The sequence below is a fragment of the Chelonoidis abingdonii genome, chromosome 2 (genome assembly GCF_003597395.2).
Source record: "Chelonoidis abingdonii isolate Lonesome George chromosome 2, CheloAbing_2.0, whole genome shotgun sequence".
Classification (NCBI taxonomy): Eukaryota; Metazoa; Chordata; order Testudines; family Testudinidae; genus Chelonoidis; species Chelonoidis abingdonii.
This window is the reverse complement of record NC_133770.1, coordinates 119,554,250-119,570,254: the sequence shown is the minus strand read 5'-3', so window position 1 is coordinate 119,570,254 and position 16,005 is coordinate 119,554,250. Positions and strand designations below refer to the sequence as shown.

General features: G+C 39.0%; 1 protein-coding gene across 4 annotated transcripts in view; it reads right to left on the bottom strand.

Annotated features, from left to right (window-relative positions):
* The window catches only part of CEP72 (centrosomal protein 72), a 75,811-nt gene that overhangs the window by 44,527 nt on the left and 15,279 nt on the right, over window positions 1-16,005 (bottom strand). For all 4 annotated transcript variants that reach the window (XM_075062635.1, XM_032765548.2, XM_075062634.1 and 1 more), the window contains exons 6-11: window positions 15,152-15,255; window positions 12,032-12,083; window positions 11,166-11,378; window positions 8,451-8,758; window positions 5,671-5,809; window positions 2,079-2,281 (exon numbers count right to left, since the gene is read on the bottom strand). In XM_075062635.1, the coding sequence (XP_074918736.1) occupies window positions 2,079-2,281; window positions 5,671-5,809; window positions 8,451-8,758; window positions 11,166-11,378; window positions 12,032-12,083; window positions 15,152-15,255 (1,019 nt within the window). The remainder of the gene's footprint in view (window positions 1-2,078; window positions 2,282-5,670; window positions 5,810-8,450; window positions 8,759-11,165; window positions 11,379-12,031; window positions 12,084-15,151; window positions 15,256-16,005) is intronic.

Genomic DNA, 16,005 nt, shown 5'->3' with positions numbered 1-16,005 from the left:
ACATACACAAATCTTTAGCCAGCCTGGGACTCTACGTCCTCCTGGGACTGTCCCTTCCCCCACCCCCTAAGTGCTGATGGGTTGTTTTTTTTTGTTTGACTCTCTCCTCCGGGTGTTATTTTTTAATAAAAGAATTGTGTTGGTTTGAAAGCACTTTTTATTCTATTAACTGAAAGCAAACACCCCTGCAAAGCAACAGACAACTATGTTAAACCTTCATATTGCATCGTCTGCAGCAATCACAGTCACCTCCTAGCATTACAAGAACTGCGCTCCTGAGCACAGCAAGAAATATTATTGGTCTTCAGCTTCAAATTACTGCCTCAAGGCATCCCTGATCCTTTTGGCCCCACAATGCACCCCTCTAACAGCCCTGATCTCTGGCTGTTCAAACTCACCCTCCAGGTGCTGAGCCTTAGTGGTCCAGCCCTGAGTGAAGCTTTCACCCTTCCTTTCACAAATATTATGGAGCATACAGCACAATTGTCATGGGCCAGTGCCAGCAGGTCTTTAAACGGCTAAAAGCACACTCCACAGTCATTCTGCACTTGCTCAGCCTGTTGTTGAACCATCCCTTGCTACTGTCAAGGTGCCACATGTATGGCTTCATAAGCCACAGAATTAATGGGTAGGCAGGGTCTCCCAGGATCACAGTGGGCATTTTGACTTCTCCTATGGTGATAGTCTGGTCTTGGAAGAAAGTCCCTGCTTGCAGCTTCCTGAACAGGCCAGTGTTTCAAAGACGCATGCGTCATGCACCTTTCCGGACCAGGCTGCATTAATGTCAGTGGAACACCCACAGTGATCTACAAGTGGCTGGAAAACAATTGAGAAATACCTCTTCTGATAAATGTACTCAGTGATCAGGTGGTCTGGTACCAGAATTGGAATATACGTGCCATCTATCGCCCCTCCGCAGTTAGGGAAGCCTATTTGTGCAAAGCCATGCACAATGTTACACACGTTGCCCAGAGTTACAGTCTTTTGAAGCAAGATGCGATCAATGACCCTGCACACTTCTGTCAACATGAATCCAATGGTCAACTTTCCCACTCCGAATTGGTTAGCAACCGATCGGTAGCAGTCTGGGGTAGCCAGCTTCCACAGTGCCATCGCCACGTGCTTCTCCAGCGGCAAGGCAGCTCTCATTCTCATTCCTTGTGCCAGAGGATTGGGGCAAGCTCATCACAGTCCCATGAATGTGGCTTTTCTCATCTGAAAGTTCTGCAGCCACTGCTTGTCATCCAAGACATGCGTGACGATGCGATCCCACCACTCAGTGCTTGTTTCCCCAAGCCCAAAAGCAGTGTTATACTGTGTTCAGCACCTCCGTGAATGCCACAAGCAATCTTGTATTGTAGCTACTGTGTGTGGAGAGCTCAATATCACACTCTTCTTGCCTTTGTAGTTTAAGGAAAACTCTACTGCCACTCATGATGTGTTGGTCAGAGCAAGCAGCATATACTGGTCAACACTTCGGGATCCGTTCCTGCAGACCAAAGAGGTAGAGCCCACAGTACACAAACTGTTGAAAGATGGCGCCAAATGAGGATGCGGGCACAAAGATTGCTGGGATGCAAAGCAACACATCATGGGGCCAGGGGATAGGACCTAGGATGCCATGCAACCACCTCCGTCTTCTCACAAGTCTTAGCAGAAAAGGAAGAGATGCTCTGTAGGATTGCTGCCCAGAGTACACTGCTCCAAATACCGCTGCAAGTGTGAACACGCTGTTGCACAGGCAGCTGATAGTGTGAACACACAACAGCGGTTTCCCTTCAGTGCTCTCTGAGGGGTGTAACTCCCAGCACTATAACTCTGCCAGTGTACACATACTCTTAGTGATGACTGACAAACTAGGTCATTTCAGGCTTTTCACATATTCCAATGACCAAAATCAATTTGAACTCTGATCACCACAAATTGAAAGCTAGTGTATTAACTATACCCACTAACACGACCTTTCCCGTTTGAATTAGAAACTCAGATATGATTAAACACTTAACTGTTACCACACGTGCATTCAATTTCATCCACACCGCAGAATCATTAGAAGAAAACAGAAGTGCCATAATCACCATGTCTTTTTGAGAGTTGCTCAGTTCTGACATCAGACTGTTAATCTTTATGTGGTATTGTTGATCTTGTTGAGACAAACGACTTTGTAAAATCTTTTTCTCTACCAGCAGATTATTCACCTCCTGACACATTGTTGCAGAATCTTTTTGTTGATCCGCAGGTGCAGATTTCTGCATTGCAGACAAAACAGGTCCTGCCTGAGCTGTGAATTAAAAACAGAATAGAGCAGATTAGGCAAGGGTCTCAAACAATGTCTGTAGTTAGTGATAATGGTGTAAAATCTAATCAATTATTTCTATTGACTTCAATGGAATTAATCTGAAGTTACGCTACAGTAATTTATTGCCGAATTTGGCTCAGTAAGTGTAACTGGACTGAAGAAAATTGCTTTCCTGTAAACTTGATAACACATCCTACTGCTACATTTCTGCAATGAATAGATAATATCAAAAATGTATTATGTAATAAATCATGCAAGTACTCAAAATCCAGCCAATGCAAATAACACGTTTTAATGGCGCATTTGTAGGATTTTCAGTGACTCCCATTGCCAACCAGCAGCAGTGGCTCATTCAAGTGTGTGCAAGAGCTGCACTTAAGAGAAAGTGATAGCCACACCAGGACAGGCTTGAAAACAGACATAAGGCTTGAGGGCAGGGCACTGCCCCAGGAACGTATTGAGGGTTCCACGAAAACTGTACCCACACGGGCAGCAGCTCCATTCCTCATGGTATAGGATAAAGAGAGTTCATAAACAGCCTGCAGCACCTACTCCCTTCAGTTTACTACACTGTGACATATCAGGCTACAATCCAGACAATGGACAGCTGTGTCATCCCTGACTTCTAACCTAGGGTGCCCTTTGCAATGCTTTGCTGCTGTAGCCTCCAGCATGCACGTCACTCCCAACTATGTCTGTCTGTGTGCTGCAGCCAACCTATCAGCCTTGGTTATACTGCAGGTGACCCCAACGCTCACCCAGTCTTAGATTTTCCCCAAGAAGTGTCCTGTACTACCCAGCCCTCTCCTGACACTACAAGTTTATATAAAGTCTGTAATTGCTTTAATAGAAATAATATGCACATAACTTGCCACCCCAAATGAAGTTTCCCAGACCCTTCCATTTAAACACACTGGATTAGAGCAAACAATAAAACAAGTTTAATTACAAAGAGACTTTAAGTGAGTACAATAATGGGGCACAAAAGTCAGAAAAGGTTACAAGAAAATAAAGTTAACACACTGCTGGTGCCTAACAATCTATAACAGGTTCAAGCAAAGTTTCTCACCATATGCTTTCAGCAGTCTTACTGACTTAAATTCTTAGCTCAGGATCGCTTCTCCAGTCCAACAAATGCTTCCTTTGTCACTTCTGGTGCCATGAATACAACAGTGGGAGGATGGGGGGTTGAAAGAGATCCTCTTAGGGTGTTTGTCCCTCCTTTTTATAGTCTCCCTCTTGAAAAACATTTCCAGCTGAGATTCAGGAGACAGACTACAGAGAAGGATGTTCCCTGCTGCTTTTCCTAGCCTGTTTAAGCACCCTTTGTTACCCTTCCTGCTTGATGACTCAATTTGCATTTAAGCAGTAAACAAAGTACAGCATACATTCCTTTGAGAGAGAGCTGTTTGTCAATCTCAGTTTGGAACATGTGTTAATAACATACAGTGAAATCTTATAACTTCACATGCAATATTGCCACACACATTTTATCGGGACAATAACGTCCAGGAAATTATGAGTTTTCAAATGATACCCCACAAGGCATACATTGTACATAAAAGATTATTACAATAATGTGTAGGGTGTGGACATGGACACATTCTGTCACATACACAAAATGAATTTTTTTTAGAAAAAGCACCATGCTCAGTAGCTCTACCTGTGGCTTAATTATGCATTCTCATAACATTCATCTGCACCCATCAGGATCTAAATGACTTCTAACCCACATGGAAATTCTGATATTTGACAGAACACAGAAGTTTTGAACTGTAAATATCCAAGTTGCATCACTCCTTTCCTATTTAATATTGTTCATTCTACTTATAGATGAATGGCGATATTGGGTCAGACTAATGGTCCATCTAGCCCAGTCTACAGCCTCCCGACAGTGGCCAATGCCAAATGACTCAGACCTTCACAACAACCCCTCAACAAGTTCCACAGGTTGACTGTGTTGTGTGAAGCAGTACTTCTATTTGTTTATAAACATGTCTCCTATTAATTTTATTGGGTGACATGCCCCCTCCCTCAGTTATTGTGTTTATGTGAAGGGGTAAATAACACTTCCTTAGTCACATTTTCCACACTAGTCATGATCTTATAGACCTCTATCTGCAAAGGTGAAGTTATATAACTTAGGCATCTTAGCAATACAGATAGTAGTAGATCCATTACAGCAGTACTGTACCTAAGGTGGGGGTAAAATTAAAAAGGAAATTAATCCATACATTTTATAGGTGATTGTAGCAAAAGTGGAGGGGGGGGGGGACAAAAAAACCTAAAGAGAAACTAGTTGGGCTGGCAGCCACATGCACCCCAGAAATAGCCACAAAAAAGTATACGTTTAAGTAGCTTTTAGAAAAGTGGATTCACTTTGTTCAAAATTGTACATAAAATTTTAAGAGAAAATCTACATCACAAATACCTGGAGTTTGGTCTAGGAGTTCAATCTTGGCAAATCTAAATTCTGCAAGGGGTTGGGAGAATTAAGCCATAAAGACAATGCTGTCCCTTATGGGTAATACAAATGGTAAAGGCTCAGTTGTGGCCCCAGAATAAGGGGCCAGTGCAACAGCCCAGGAAAGAGTGTAATTCGCTGAAGGAGTTTCAACTAATTCACTGGGCCAGGTTTATACCCAGCTCATCATATATTCCCTGACATGCCAGCACAGCTATGCTAGCCTGGGTGTGGCAAGGTGAGGAAGACAAAGAGGTAAGGGAAGCCAAGCCTTCACCCTGCTCTTCCCCCTCCCATCCATTTGCACAAAGCAGGGGCCATAGTGGTTCTGAAGAGCATGCTTCCCTTGCTGTGCTGTTTCCCATTATGTGAGTATCTGATCCAGAAAAACAAAGAGGCACCTTGTGCCCTCTTATACCAGTGTGCTGCTGGGTTGTAATGTAGCCCTAAATTAAGATCAAAGCTAATTGGTCTAACAGTGGTGCAACATCTTACTTCTGTTTGGCCTGAGACCACCGTTCTAATGCTGTATTTTTATTCACTTCTGGTTTTCACGTCCAATGAATAAGTAAAATAAAAGCCACCTTATGCACTGATGTGGAATTGCTTATGTTGGTCTTCTGTCCATAATGTGTTGAATGGATTATTATTATTATCATCGGATTACGTGCTGGAAATCCAACTGATTATCATGCCAAAGACAGAGGCTAAAATCTATCATTTAAATTACATTAGTCAGGATGGAATTATATTGCAAACTCACAAAACCTGAAAACACACTAATCTATTAATATACAAAGCTCTTGTTTCCAAGCAAGCCCCAATAAATAATTATTTTTCTATACATCACTTATATAAATCTTAGGTCGTTCACTTATCTCTGTTAAAATATCTTTTTCTTACTTACAAAGAAATTTCTCATTGCAGTGGAGTGATTTATAACCATTCCAATATTTGTCCACTAAGTCCAGGAGATCTTCCATAGGTGTTGCTTCATACAGATGTTTATTAGCTGACTGAGTTGCTACTTGATGTGTTTCAAACACCTGAATTTGAAAAAAAAAAAAAAAAAATCTCTTTCATGCTCGAGAACTGCAAAAGTTTTCAATTTGGTCCATATAACCTTTTAAGTGCAGAAATGTGACATGCAACAAAGAGAGGAATTTAAAGGGACAAAGTTAGGTCATTTTGGTCCAAATTTTGTGCTGGTTATGAATGAATAAATAAATAAATAAATAAAACAAACAACCACCTAGAAAATAACACTAATATTATAGTGGTGGCCTTATAGTACCTGATAATTTTAAAGATGCAGTTTCCTTCATAGCTCCCAGTTTTCTTACACTTACTTCTGAAAACGTCTGGTCTGAAAATACCTATGCTTGGTTTCTGCCTGAAGGTGAACTGTCTAGGAAAAATTCTGATCACAATTTTGTCAACATTTTTGATTTATGGGAGGGTAAAATATCATTACATGCAGGGATGGTAGTATTGCCTATTTAGGTTGCCTGACACTTCCCACTATATGACACTGTTTTTAGTTGCCTATAACTTTGCCAAACTTCAACCATTTCCATTGAAATTTTATATGTTGGGTGTTTTTGCCTGGTTTTTTTTGAGGGGGTGGGGCGGAGGAGGAGGATGAATTGCAGCCAAAACAGTTAGGCAATGTCCAAAAACCCAGCTTGAAAAAAAAATACATTTTGTTCATGTTAATAACTTCTGATATTCTGTTCTCTGAACAGCTCTAGCATCCTCATGCTTTGCAATGGTGACTTGAAATTTGACAGGGATGTGGCCTTTGAGTCAGGAATGCATTGTTTGCCCCCTTGTGTAAATTTGCCCAAATCTAACCAATTTATAAGCCTTTTTGGGGGTGGGGGTGAGGGTGGGAGACAAGTCTGCACATGCTCAGTAGAGGCTTCCTAGACTTTTGTTACCATAATCTCCAAAAATTTCATCTTCACTGAACATGCTTGAGCCTCTCACAGTTCCTAGTGCTGACCAGACTGCCATGCACCATTCCTATCACTTGATTAGTCACTTGCTTAACACTGCACAGGAACTCTGAGGCATAGGCAGGGATAGAATCCAATACCAAGGGCAAAATTCAACTGCCTTAACCACGAGACCATCTTTCCCCTTCCTGCAATCCCCTGCCTCATTCACTACTCACCCTCCAACTTCTGCAATAAATGAGGCAGGAGTGCTACAGACAACAGCCTCCTTCACTACACGATCCTGATTCATCCCCAGAGCAAGCTCCCTTGCAGTGAATGAGGCAAGGGATCTGCGGGGAAAAAACAGCATTTAATCACATAATTAAAGACTGTATTATTTATAACCTACACATGGAAGGGGCCAGGCAACAATTTCTAAGTTTTTGAGTATTTGAATTTGCAAGCTTGATGTTTTTAATGTAGTTTCTCTTGTGCAATATATACACATAGAGGGAGAAAATGTGTTTTGTCCAGGAGAACTACTGTAATTAAACATTTTTTAATAGAGTTACAGCAAAAACAAATGGAATTTGAAACATCATACACATACAGTACTGCTTGGTTTGGAAAGTGTAAAGGCAAAAAGTTGTAAGTGATGGAAAGTTTTTTTTGAGCTTTCAGATCAGCATCTATTACATTTCAGCAGAGCTTAGTGAAGCTCCATCTCCATCTGACACTAAGTCCCCCTCAACTTAGACAAGGGTCCAGCACCCAGTTACCTCAGTCTGCTCTAGGACAATTTTCAGGAGGAAGATAGTAGCTTTTACTAAACATATACAGAAAAATCTTCACTCCTACAACCATAATATCAGGGAGTGCTGATACATATAAAAATGAATTCTGCAAGAACAGGGTCTTTTTGCAATGTTTACTGACTATTGCAATATTCAATACATTGTAATTTTGCATTTTTAAAAAGTATGTCTCTGTTTGTGAAGTTGCAGCCACTACAGAATAAAACTTTCTCCAGCCAAAGAATAACAGGAGCAAAGATAGGAATTCATCTCCCTGAGATGTGAACTACAAAGCCAAATTGTGAATAAGCATGGGGTATTTGCTTTCATTTTTTTTTTTTTTAAAAGACTCTTGCCAACTCCCACAACTTTATCACAATTTCTATTTACTGCAATTTCTATTTACTGTAAGAAACAAAACAATCCTGCATTTTTAGGGAGCTGGAGAGGATGATCTAACAATTTTTCTATCTATTAACTAACCTGAAGCTGCTGCAGAAATTCCAGGGCAACACAGAATTCTGCCCTGCTATGCCACACAAGTCAGGAGGCCTTGCTGCAAAGGTTAGGTCCAGTATACAACAAAGCATACAGGGCCTTGCCATATACCGTCAGTATATCATCTTGAAAATCCTCAGTCTTTTTACTGCATCAAGTGAGACTAATAGTCACTCGTAAACCATGTTCCTCAGTATTACCATTCTGCAGTGTCAGATCAGATAATGAGCAAGCTAAACTACTATTTTATAATAATGGCTGTGGATGTTATGGGCACTCATTCATGGCAAGATAAAGACAGTGCAGTGACGAAAACAAATTGGTATTGGTTGAGGAAAAACTAAACATTATTGTTTTGTCTTTAGTAATTGTCCATTTTAATAGTTCAATCTAAGAATAAATCATGAAACTAAATACTTTAAAGAAATCACCAACCCTTCTGTTCTAGCGTTTACCTCTCTGACATCTGTAGTTTTGCCATTTGGCCTTTGCTCTTCAGGTCCAGGTCCCTGAATGGAAGGAGGATGGTTTCTGTCACTCTCTTGCATTGTTTCTTGTTTAGACACATTCAAACTAACATTAGGTTGGCCATTATTTTTCTGTAAAGCTGCAGAGTAAGTCTGGGTCTGAACTGGTTGGCTTCCTCCATTATGTGATGTTCTATTGCAAAGTAATCTAGATGCTGATAATGTATTAAAAATCTTCTGAGCCTGTGCATGCATCTTTGGAGAAGAGAGGACTGGAGAAGAAATTTCTTGAGAGTCTCCAAAAGAAAAAAAAATAGAGAGTCACTAAACCAGGATGACCTTGTTCTTTTAACTTAGCATCAAAAGTCAAAATTAACAAAATATTAATATTCCATTTTTAAACAAGGGTTAAACTGTTTTTTTCCTGAACACTGGTAAAGAGATTAGAAAGCTACTTGGTCCAGAGAACAGGTTTATTACTAGGATAGGCCAGGAAATTTTAACTTTTTTCAGCTTTGAAATAAGCATGTTTTCACTGAGTGACATCTCAGTATATATGATATAAATTATTTCAAAATGAATAACAGATTTACCTCCAGTCTATTAGTCATTTGATATTATGTACAGTGCCACTCTGTCTTAGAATTATATGTTATTGAAAACAAAAGGCAAGCATTATGTAGAGATTTTATTGTAACTATTACAATAAAATGTTTGTTTAAAAAACTAGAGGCAGGTTAAGACTGAAGCCTAAATTTAAATTTACTGAATTAAAAAAACAAAAAAAACCCACCTCTGTCCTAAGCGTAAGCATGATAAGCTACATGGAAGACTGAATATCAAAATTAAATTTATAAGGGAAACTGACCAAAAAATTTTTTAACTACAGAGTCACTACTTGGGCTTAGTACAAATGCCATTTCATGACAGTATCATTTAGCACTTTTAAAGTACTGATGTTCATGCTAACCTAACATGCTATGAAATCAGTGAAGACTGAGTAAGTTAAACCAACTAATATTTGGCACCAGTGCTCTTTATGTAAGAGCTGATTATGATGTGGTCAACAACAGCCCTTTGTGCTTAAAATGAAAGACATAAGTTGAACAAAAGTATTTCATTACTATAGTCTAGAATATAGGTACATACTTCAGGAAATGAGTGGAGAGTTCATTAATCAAACAAGCCTTGTCAAATGACAAACATTATATAGCAATATTAGGAAAGTCCACTGGGTGGGGCCATTGACATGGACCAGATATTAAACCTGAGACTTTCCAAGATTTCAACCAAAAGTCCTTCTGGACACTGTGGTTGTTGCAGTCCTCTCAGAGCTGATTTAAGACTCTGTCTTCAATGCACAAGAAAAAAAAAAAAGTGTGTGTGTGGCGGGGAGGGTGTTATTTACTTTTTCTCTTGAGATGGCTGTCCACACAGTGGAGACAACACACTGGCACTTTTCTACTAGAGCTGGGTGAAATTTTTCAGTCCAATACCTTATTTGCTAAAAAATGCATTTTTAGGGCAATTCAATCTATTTACAAATTTGAGTTGATTTCAGCAAATAGCTTCAGCCAAATAAATGAGAAAAATTCAAAAGAAAATTGTTCATGAAATGTTTCATTTAAGAAACATTGCTAACTTTTCAAAACAAAGTTTCATTTTGATATTTAGCTAGACTAGTTTAAATAAATTTTAAAAGTAACAAAATATTTCACTTTGTATGACCTCAAACAAACATTGTTTTCATTTCAGTCACTAAACTGAAAAATCAGTTATTCACTCTGCTCTACTTTTTACTTCGTAGCCCCCACAGGCTTGACCTCTACTAGCTACGCTGAGGTAAAAGTTACCCATGCTTTGTCTCTACTATGATTTTTCACTGAGCACTAACTCTGTTTTCTCTAGAAAAGAGGGGGAGAGGAAGAGTTAGTCAGAGGCTCCCCCAAATAACTGAAATAAGCTATTGGGCTAGATTCTGTGGTGTACGTCTCAGGAAACTCAGCACAGATGGCACCTCTCCAGGCATCTTTGGGTCTACCAGGTTGTACCTGTTCTAAGGGTCATTACAGCCCCTAGTGTAAGCCAGAGTGTTTCCAAGGGGTTTGATAATTTATGGCAACCTCTCCAGCTATTTTGGGTTGAAGAGCAACCCCTAGTCATGTTGCTCCAAATGCTACGGCCAATCTCCCTTCTGCCATGCCCCTATGCCAGGCGCTGTAAGGTTGGGAGGGGCAGCATGGAGCCATGTACGTTAGTCCTATGCTGGTGCTACACCAGGGAAAATTCTCTCTGGGGCCCTTGCAGTTCCATTATGACTCCTATATGCCACCGGATATGAGGTGCAGGAGACATACTCGTCTTTCACCAACCTGTGAGTAAATAAAAAAATGTAGGCAAGTCACATCTTGACTAGAATTTCAAAAAGTTGTTTATAATCTGACTTTGCTGACTAACGAATATGGAATACACGGAAATTAACTGGATTTGTAGACAGTTTGGGGTTTGTTTGTCTTTTCATTTGGAGTTAACAGAGGTCTGACCAGAAAGATTAGAAATACACTCAGAAAACCACACTTGAGATAACAGAACTGCTGTAACCAGACACTTCCATATAAACACAAAGGGGACAATGAAAGTTTGCATTATAGAGAGATTATCTGAACAACTCAAGAAAAAGCACAAAACTTCAGCATTGGTTACCTGGATGGGGTGTGAAATTGGCATGGGTTGTAATTTTTTTATAAGATTCAGCTTCATCTTGAAATTTCAGATTAGGATCTCTCTTAGGAAGATCTTGACTCTTATTGTCTGAAAATGTAACTTTGGTGCTATTTTTCCTTTTCTCATTCCCTTGCTTAATGGTATTATGTACAACAGGCAGAGTTGGTGAACAATCAGGCAAACTTCTGAACTCTAGAAATAAATTATATTATGTTTTAAAAACTTATTTAATCTCCTTAAATTAGATGGTAGGAAGTAACATAATAAACATACATCTTGGAATTTGTAACAGAATACTCACTGGTGATCCTCTACCAGAATAAACTTTTTTTAAAGATGGTAAAGTAATGGGTTTTTATTTTTGCACTGAAATTAATCCAAGTTTTGAATCTTTATTCAGGAAACTGGGTGTGTATAGCTTTATAAATTTCTAATTTAACATTGCAATGAGTCTCCTGTAGGTCTCCACGGAATAGCAGTACACAGGATGCAGAATTATTTGTATAAGGTATGAACCTGAAATATTTTGAAATGCTATTGCAGGGCTAACAATGAGTAATTTTATCTTTAATAAAAGTATCTGACACAAACATGAAGTCAATGATTAAAAACTAAAATAGCATTGAGAGAATAATTTAATCAAGTTGAAGCCATCGGCTTTTCCTTTATTTGTTAGTAAAACTCCCATAGCAGTAAAATAATGGTAAATAGCCCCGTTAAATTGGAATATCCTATAACTGACAAATGAGATTAAAAACTACATAATCTTAACTCATGTGTACTAAAGATTGTTCTTTGTACATACACAATATACAGCACAAGATTAACACACAAACAACTGTTACCTTCGTCAGTTTCCTGAACTTTCAACGCATTTCTGTTTTCTGAACTAACATCCTAGATTTAAAAATATCAATACATAATCAGTATGAAAACATAGCACTCAGGAAACTATACTGCAAATCTGATAAAGTGCTTATGATCAAGACTTACGCCTTGAAAGCTTTATTCTGCCTCTTAAAAATCAAATAATCAGCTGTTACAGAAAAAGCCACAGAATCCAGGATTCTGTACAGGTAAATAATGGAGCCATGTATTTTAAAATACACCTCTACCCTGATATAACGTGACCCGATATAACACGAATTCGGATATAATGCAGTAAAGCAGCGCTCCGGAGGGGGGGAGGGGGGTGCTGCGCGCTCCGGCAGATCAAAGCAAGTTCAATATAACGCGATTTCACCTATAACGTGGTAATATTTTTTGGCTCCCGAGGACATCGTTATATCAGGGTAGAGGTGTAATATTGTTTTTAAAGTGCAACGATAGTTGCACTTTCGAGCACACATTATAACTGGTTTCGAACGTTGAACAGTTTATTAAAAAACATTTCTAAACTTTATTTCATCTTTATGTAAAGTGTACCGCCACTTAGATCCCAATCCCATAAAGTCTTGTATGCAGGTGCTTAACTTTAAGCATCTGTGCAATTCAATTTATTTCAAATGGATTACACACATGCTCAAAATTAAGCACCTGCATCAATCTTTGCAGTATTGGGGCCCTCGAATTTACAATTCAGTAGAAATTTTGGCAGGTAATGTCTTTCCTGAATTAACTGTATTTCCTGTAAGGACATGTAAGTGAATGATAGATTAACAAGAAAACATTTCCAAAGAGCTTGTCTAGAGTTTTCCTTTTCTCACTAGTTTTTCCCCCTTTCAAAAGGAGATAGAAAACAAATGTTGAAGCTAATAGTAGATTTTATAGATACAGAACAATACTCAGCTTATTATTACTGGACCAGAACAGTGAAATATTTAGCAAGATGTTCATGGCGTCTTGGAGTGCGAATCTGCCACACATTAAACCATCCATGCAGATCCTATTGATGGGTGTTAACAATTTGTTAGCACACTTTGATCTAGTCCAGAGAACTACATCAAAGCACACTAACAAACTGTTAATACGTATCATCAAGGTCCGCATGGGTATTTGGTCCATGGCAGGCTAGGGCAGCGAAGATTCACATCCCTGTTTACGGCAAACTAAATGTTCATTTAGACAAGCTCTTACTCTGAATTAGTGCAAAATTTTAGGGAATAATTTAAGAGTTACTTCTGAAACTCTGTTCTCACTTTAACTCATATCTTACCCTTTGGGTGGAAAAAAATTATTCTGGCCAGACTCAGTCTTTATGTGCAAATGCTATTTTTCTCCAGGACTCAGAAAGCACCCCCCTATTTAAAGCAGCAACTCCCTCACAAACAAACCTGAGTAAACAGATGGACTTTGCAATATGACCCACAGATTAAGAATCTTAAGCTCTCTCTTTCCCAAAGAAGGGAGCAAGATCTATAACTGAGTCTCCTCTGAAAAACACCCTGCTATGAGACCCCCCTTATGTAAATTTGGGGCCAGTCAATTTAAGGAGACTCGATGGTTTCAGTCAGACAAAAGCATAAGGAGAGAGGTGGCTGCTAAAGTAGTTGGGGCCCAAACCAATAATTAATTTCTGAGCAAAAAAAAAAAAAAAAAAAATCAGTATCTTGAACTGTATCCAGATTAAATTGGCAACCAATGAAGTCTCGGGAGCATAAATTTAAACGGTCCTTTTCTAAAATACCACTGAGTTTGCCCACATTCTGCATTAGCCTCTCTTTGGATGCAATACTACTAAGCAGTGGAAGTGCCAAAACCAGAATAGCCTTGGTTTAAAAGCGATGGGGCTGCTGACAGGGCCTGCTCCATGAAGGAAACCTAGGCTTTGGAGCTTACTCTCCTCCTGACCCAAATTAGTCCAAAGCTGTTTACCTTCAAGACACTGAAAACACCTCGATTTGCTCAAGATTTTGGAGAAGGATCTGTTTAGTTTTCCTTTTTAATTTTGGCTAAATGGGTAATGTTAGGTTATTTGTCTTGATTAATATTTTTCCATTACCTGTCAAAGGCACCTACACACAAGAGACACTTTTGTGAACGTAAACTGAAATCTATTCAGGCAAAAGTGGTCATTATAGATGGCTCTGAACATTTAAATTTAAATTCCTTGGATTCTGGCACGTACCAGGTCAGTGCCAAATGAGGACTGAAACCAACCTGCACATTAGTAATTGCATGTATTGATGGATACCGTGTTGATTCTATGACTGATTTTAATCAGCATCCACCCATTTCTGCCAAAGAGATTTTGCCTGTCAGGCACCTCACATTCTTTTGGAACTATATTAATAAAAACAAACCAACCACACAATAAAAACAGAGCTCCATTTTGAACTTGTTTTCTACTAACCAACTCACAGAACACTAAGGGTATGTTTACACTGCAATAAAAGATGAATGGCTGACCTGGGTCAGATGATTTTATTTTTTTTGGCTCGCAGGGCTCTAAAACTCCACAAAGGGGGAGGGTCCCAGAATCTGGACTCCCGCTGGAGCCCAAATGTCTGCATTGCAATTTTATAGCCCTGCAGTTCAGAATGGAGTCAGCTGACTGGGCCAGTTGCAGATGTACTGGGGGTCTTATCACAGTGCAGATGTATGCAAAGAGAGTCCTAAAATTTCCTACTGTTGCTACCACTGTTGCAGCTCTACTGATGGTAGCACTGGTATGAGGGTTAGTATAGTCTAATTGCTAGCATTTTAATCATTGTATTACCTAACCCTACTCAGAGCAGGTCTCATTGTGATTAAAATAGTGGTAGCCACAAGAGTTTTGATCCAATAGTGGTAGCCATCCCATTTTTAAACCAGTACCATCAACTGAACTAAGCTGAATATACCACACAAAGACTAGATTCAAACATTTAAGATCACTTAATTTACAGCCAGAGAAAGGGCATTCCTACAAGTCTGCACTTGTGTATCTAATGTTTCTCCTAAATCTCTATAGTAGCTTACAGATTTAAATAGTTAAAGACAACACAATACAAGTTTGTTTCTCTGGGTTTTATTTTTTTTTTTACCACAGGCATATTTGCTTGTTGCTTCCGCATTTGTAGGCTGATGGGTCTGGTTTCGGATTTCCTATTCATAGTAATGCCAACATTATCTTCAATATTGCGAATACCTTGGGAAATAAGGGACTTAATTAAAGTTTAGCAGTTTTATAAAACAAGCTAAGTTTAATAGGGTTGCAACAGAACAGATATGTGTGAAGGGAGTGTAATTATATAGTCACAGGGCCTCCCTCGATCCTGGAGGATTGATCCACTAGTTTGAGAAGTCAATCTTCCTGTTACTTTTACTGGGGTCCAATCCAGCCCAACCCCATTCCCAAATGGGAAAGGAAGTCCCTCAACACACTTTTCTTTCCAATATGTGGGAATAGCTCAAGGGGGAGGTGACATGGCCCAGAATTCTTAGGGCTCCAATATAAGTTTCTGGATATAGTACTTGCATGGAGGAAAAGTACGACTATTCCACCTCTACTGAGCTCTTTTGGACTTACATTATGATTTTTATTTTACAGAAGTATTTATTTCATGGTATTTTTCAAAGTTTCTAAGGGATGTGTCGCAAGATAATGGAGGTTTTACTCAATTTCTCTTCCATATAGCACGTTTCATATAAAATATGATACATAATGAAGATTTTAAATGGAAAAGTAAGCAAAGAATATCAATGAACAATACAGTTCAATACATAAAAATCTTTAATTTTAGTCTTTTGTTTATTTTATGCAAGCAAAGTAAGTAGACTGCTTTAAAAATGATAAAGTGATGCATTTGAAAATATTCAAAGACAGAGAAGATATGGCCTCTAAACTCTGAAGATCTCCTTTTTAAACTATTCACTAATTACCTAATTTTTAACAGGT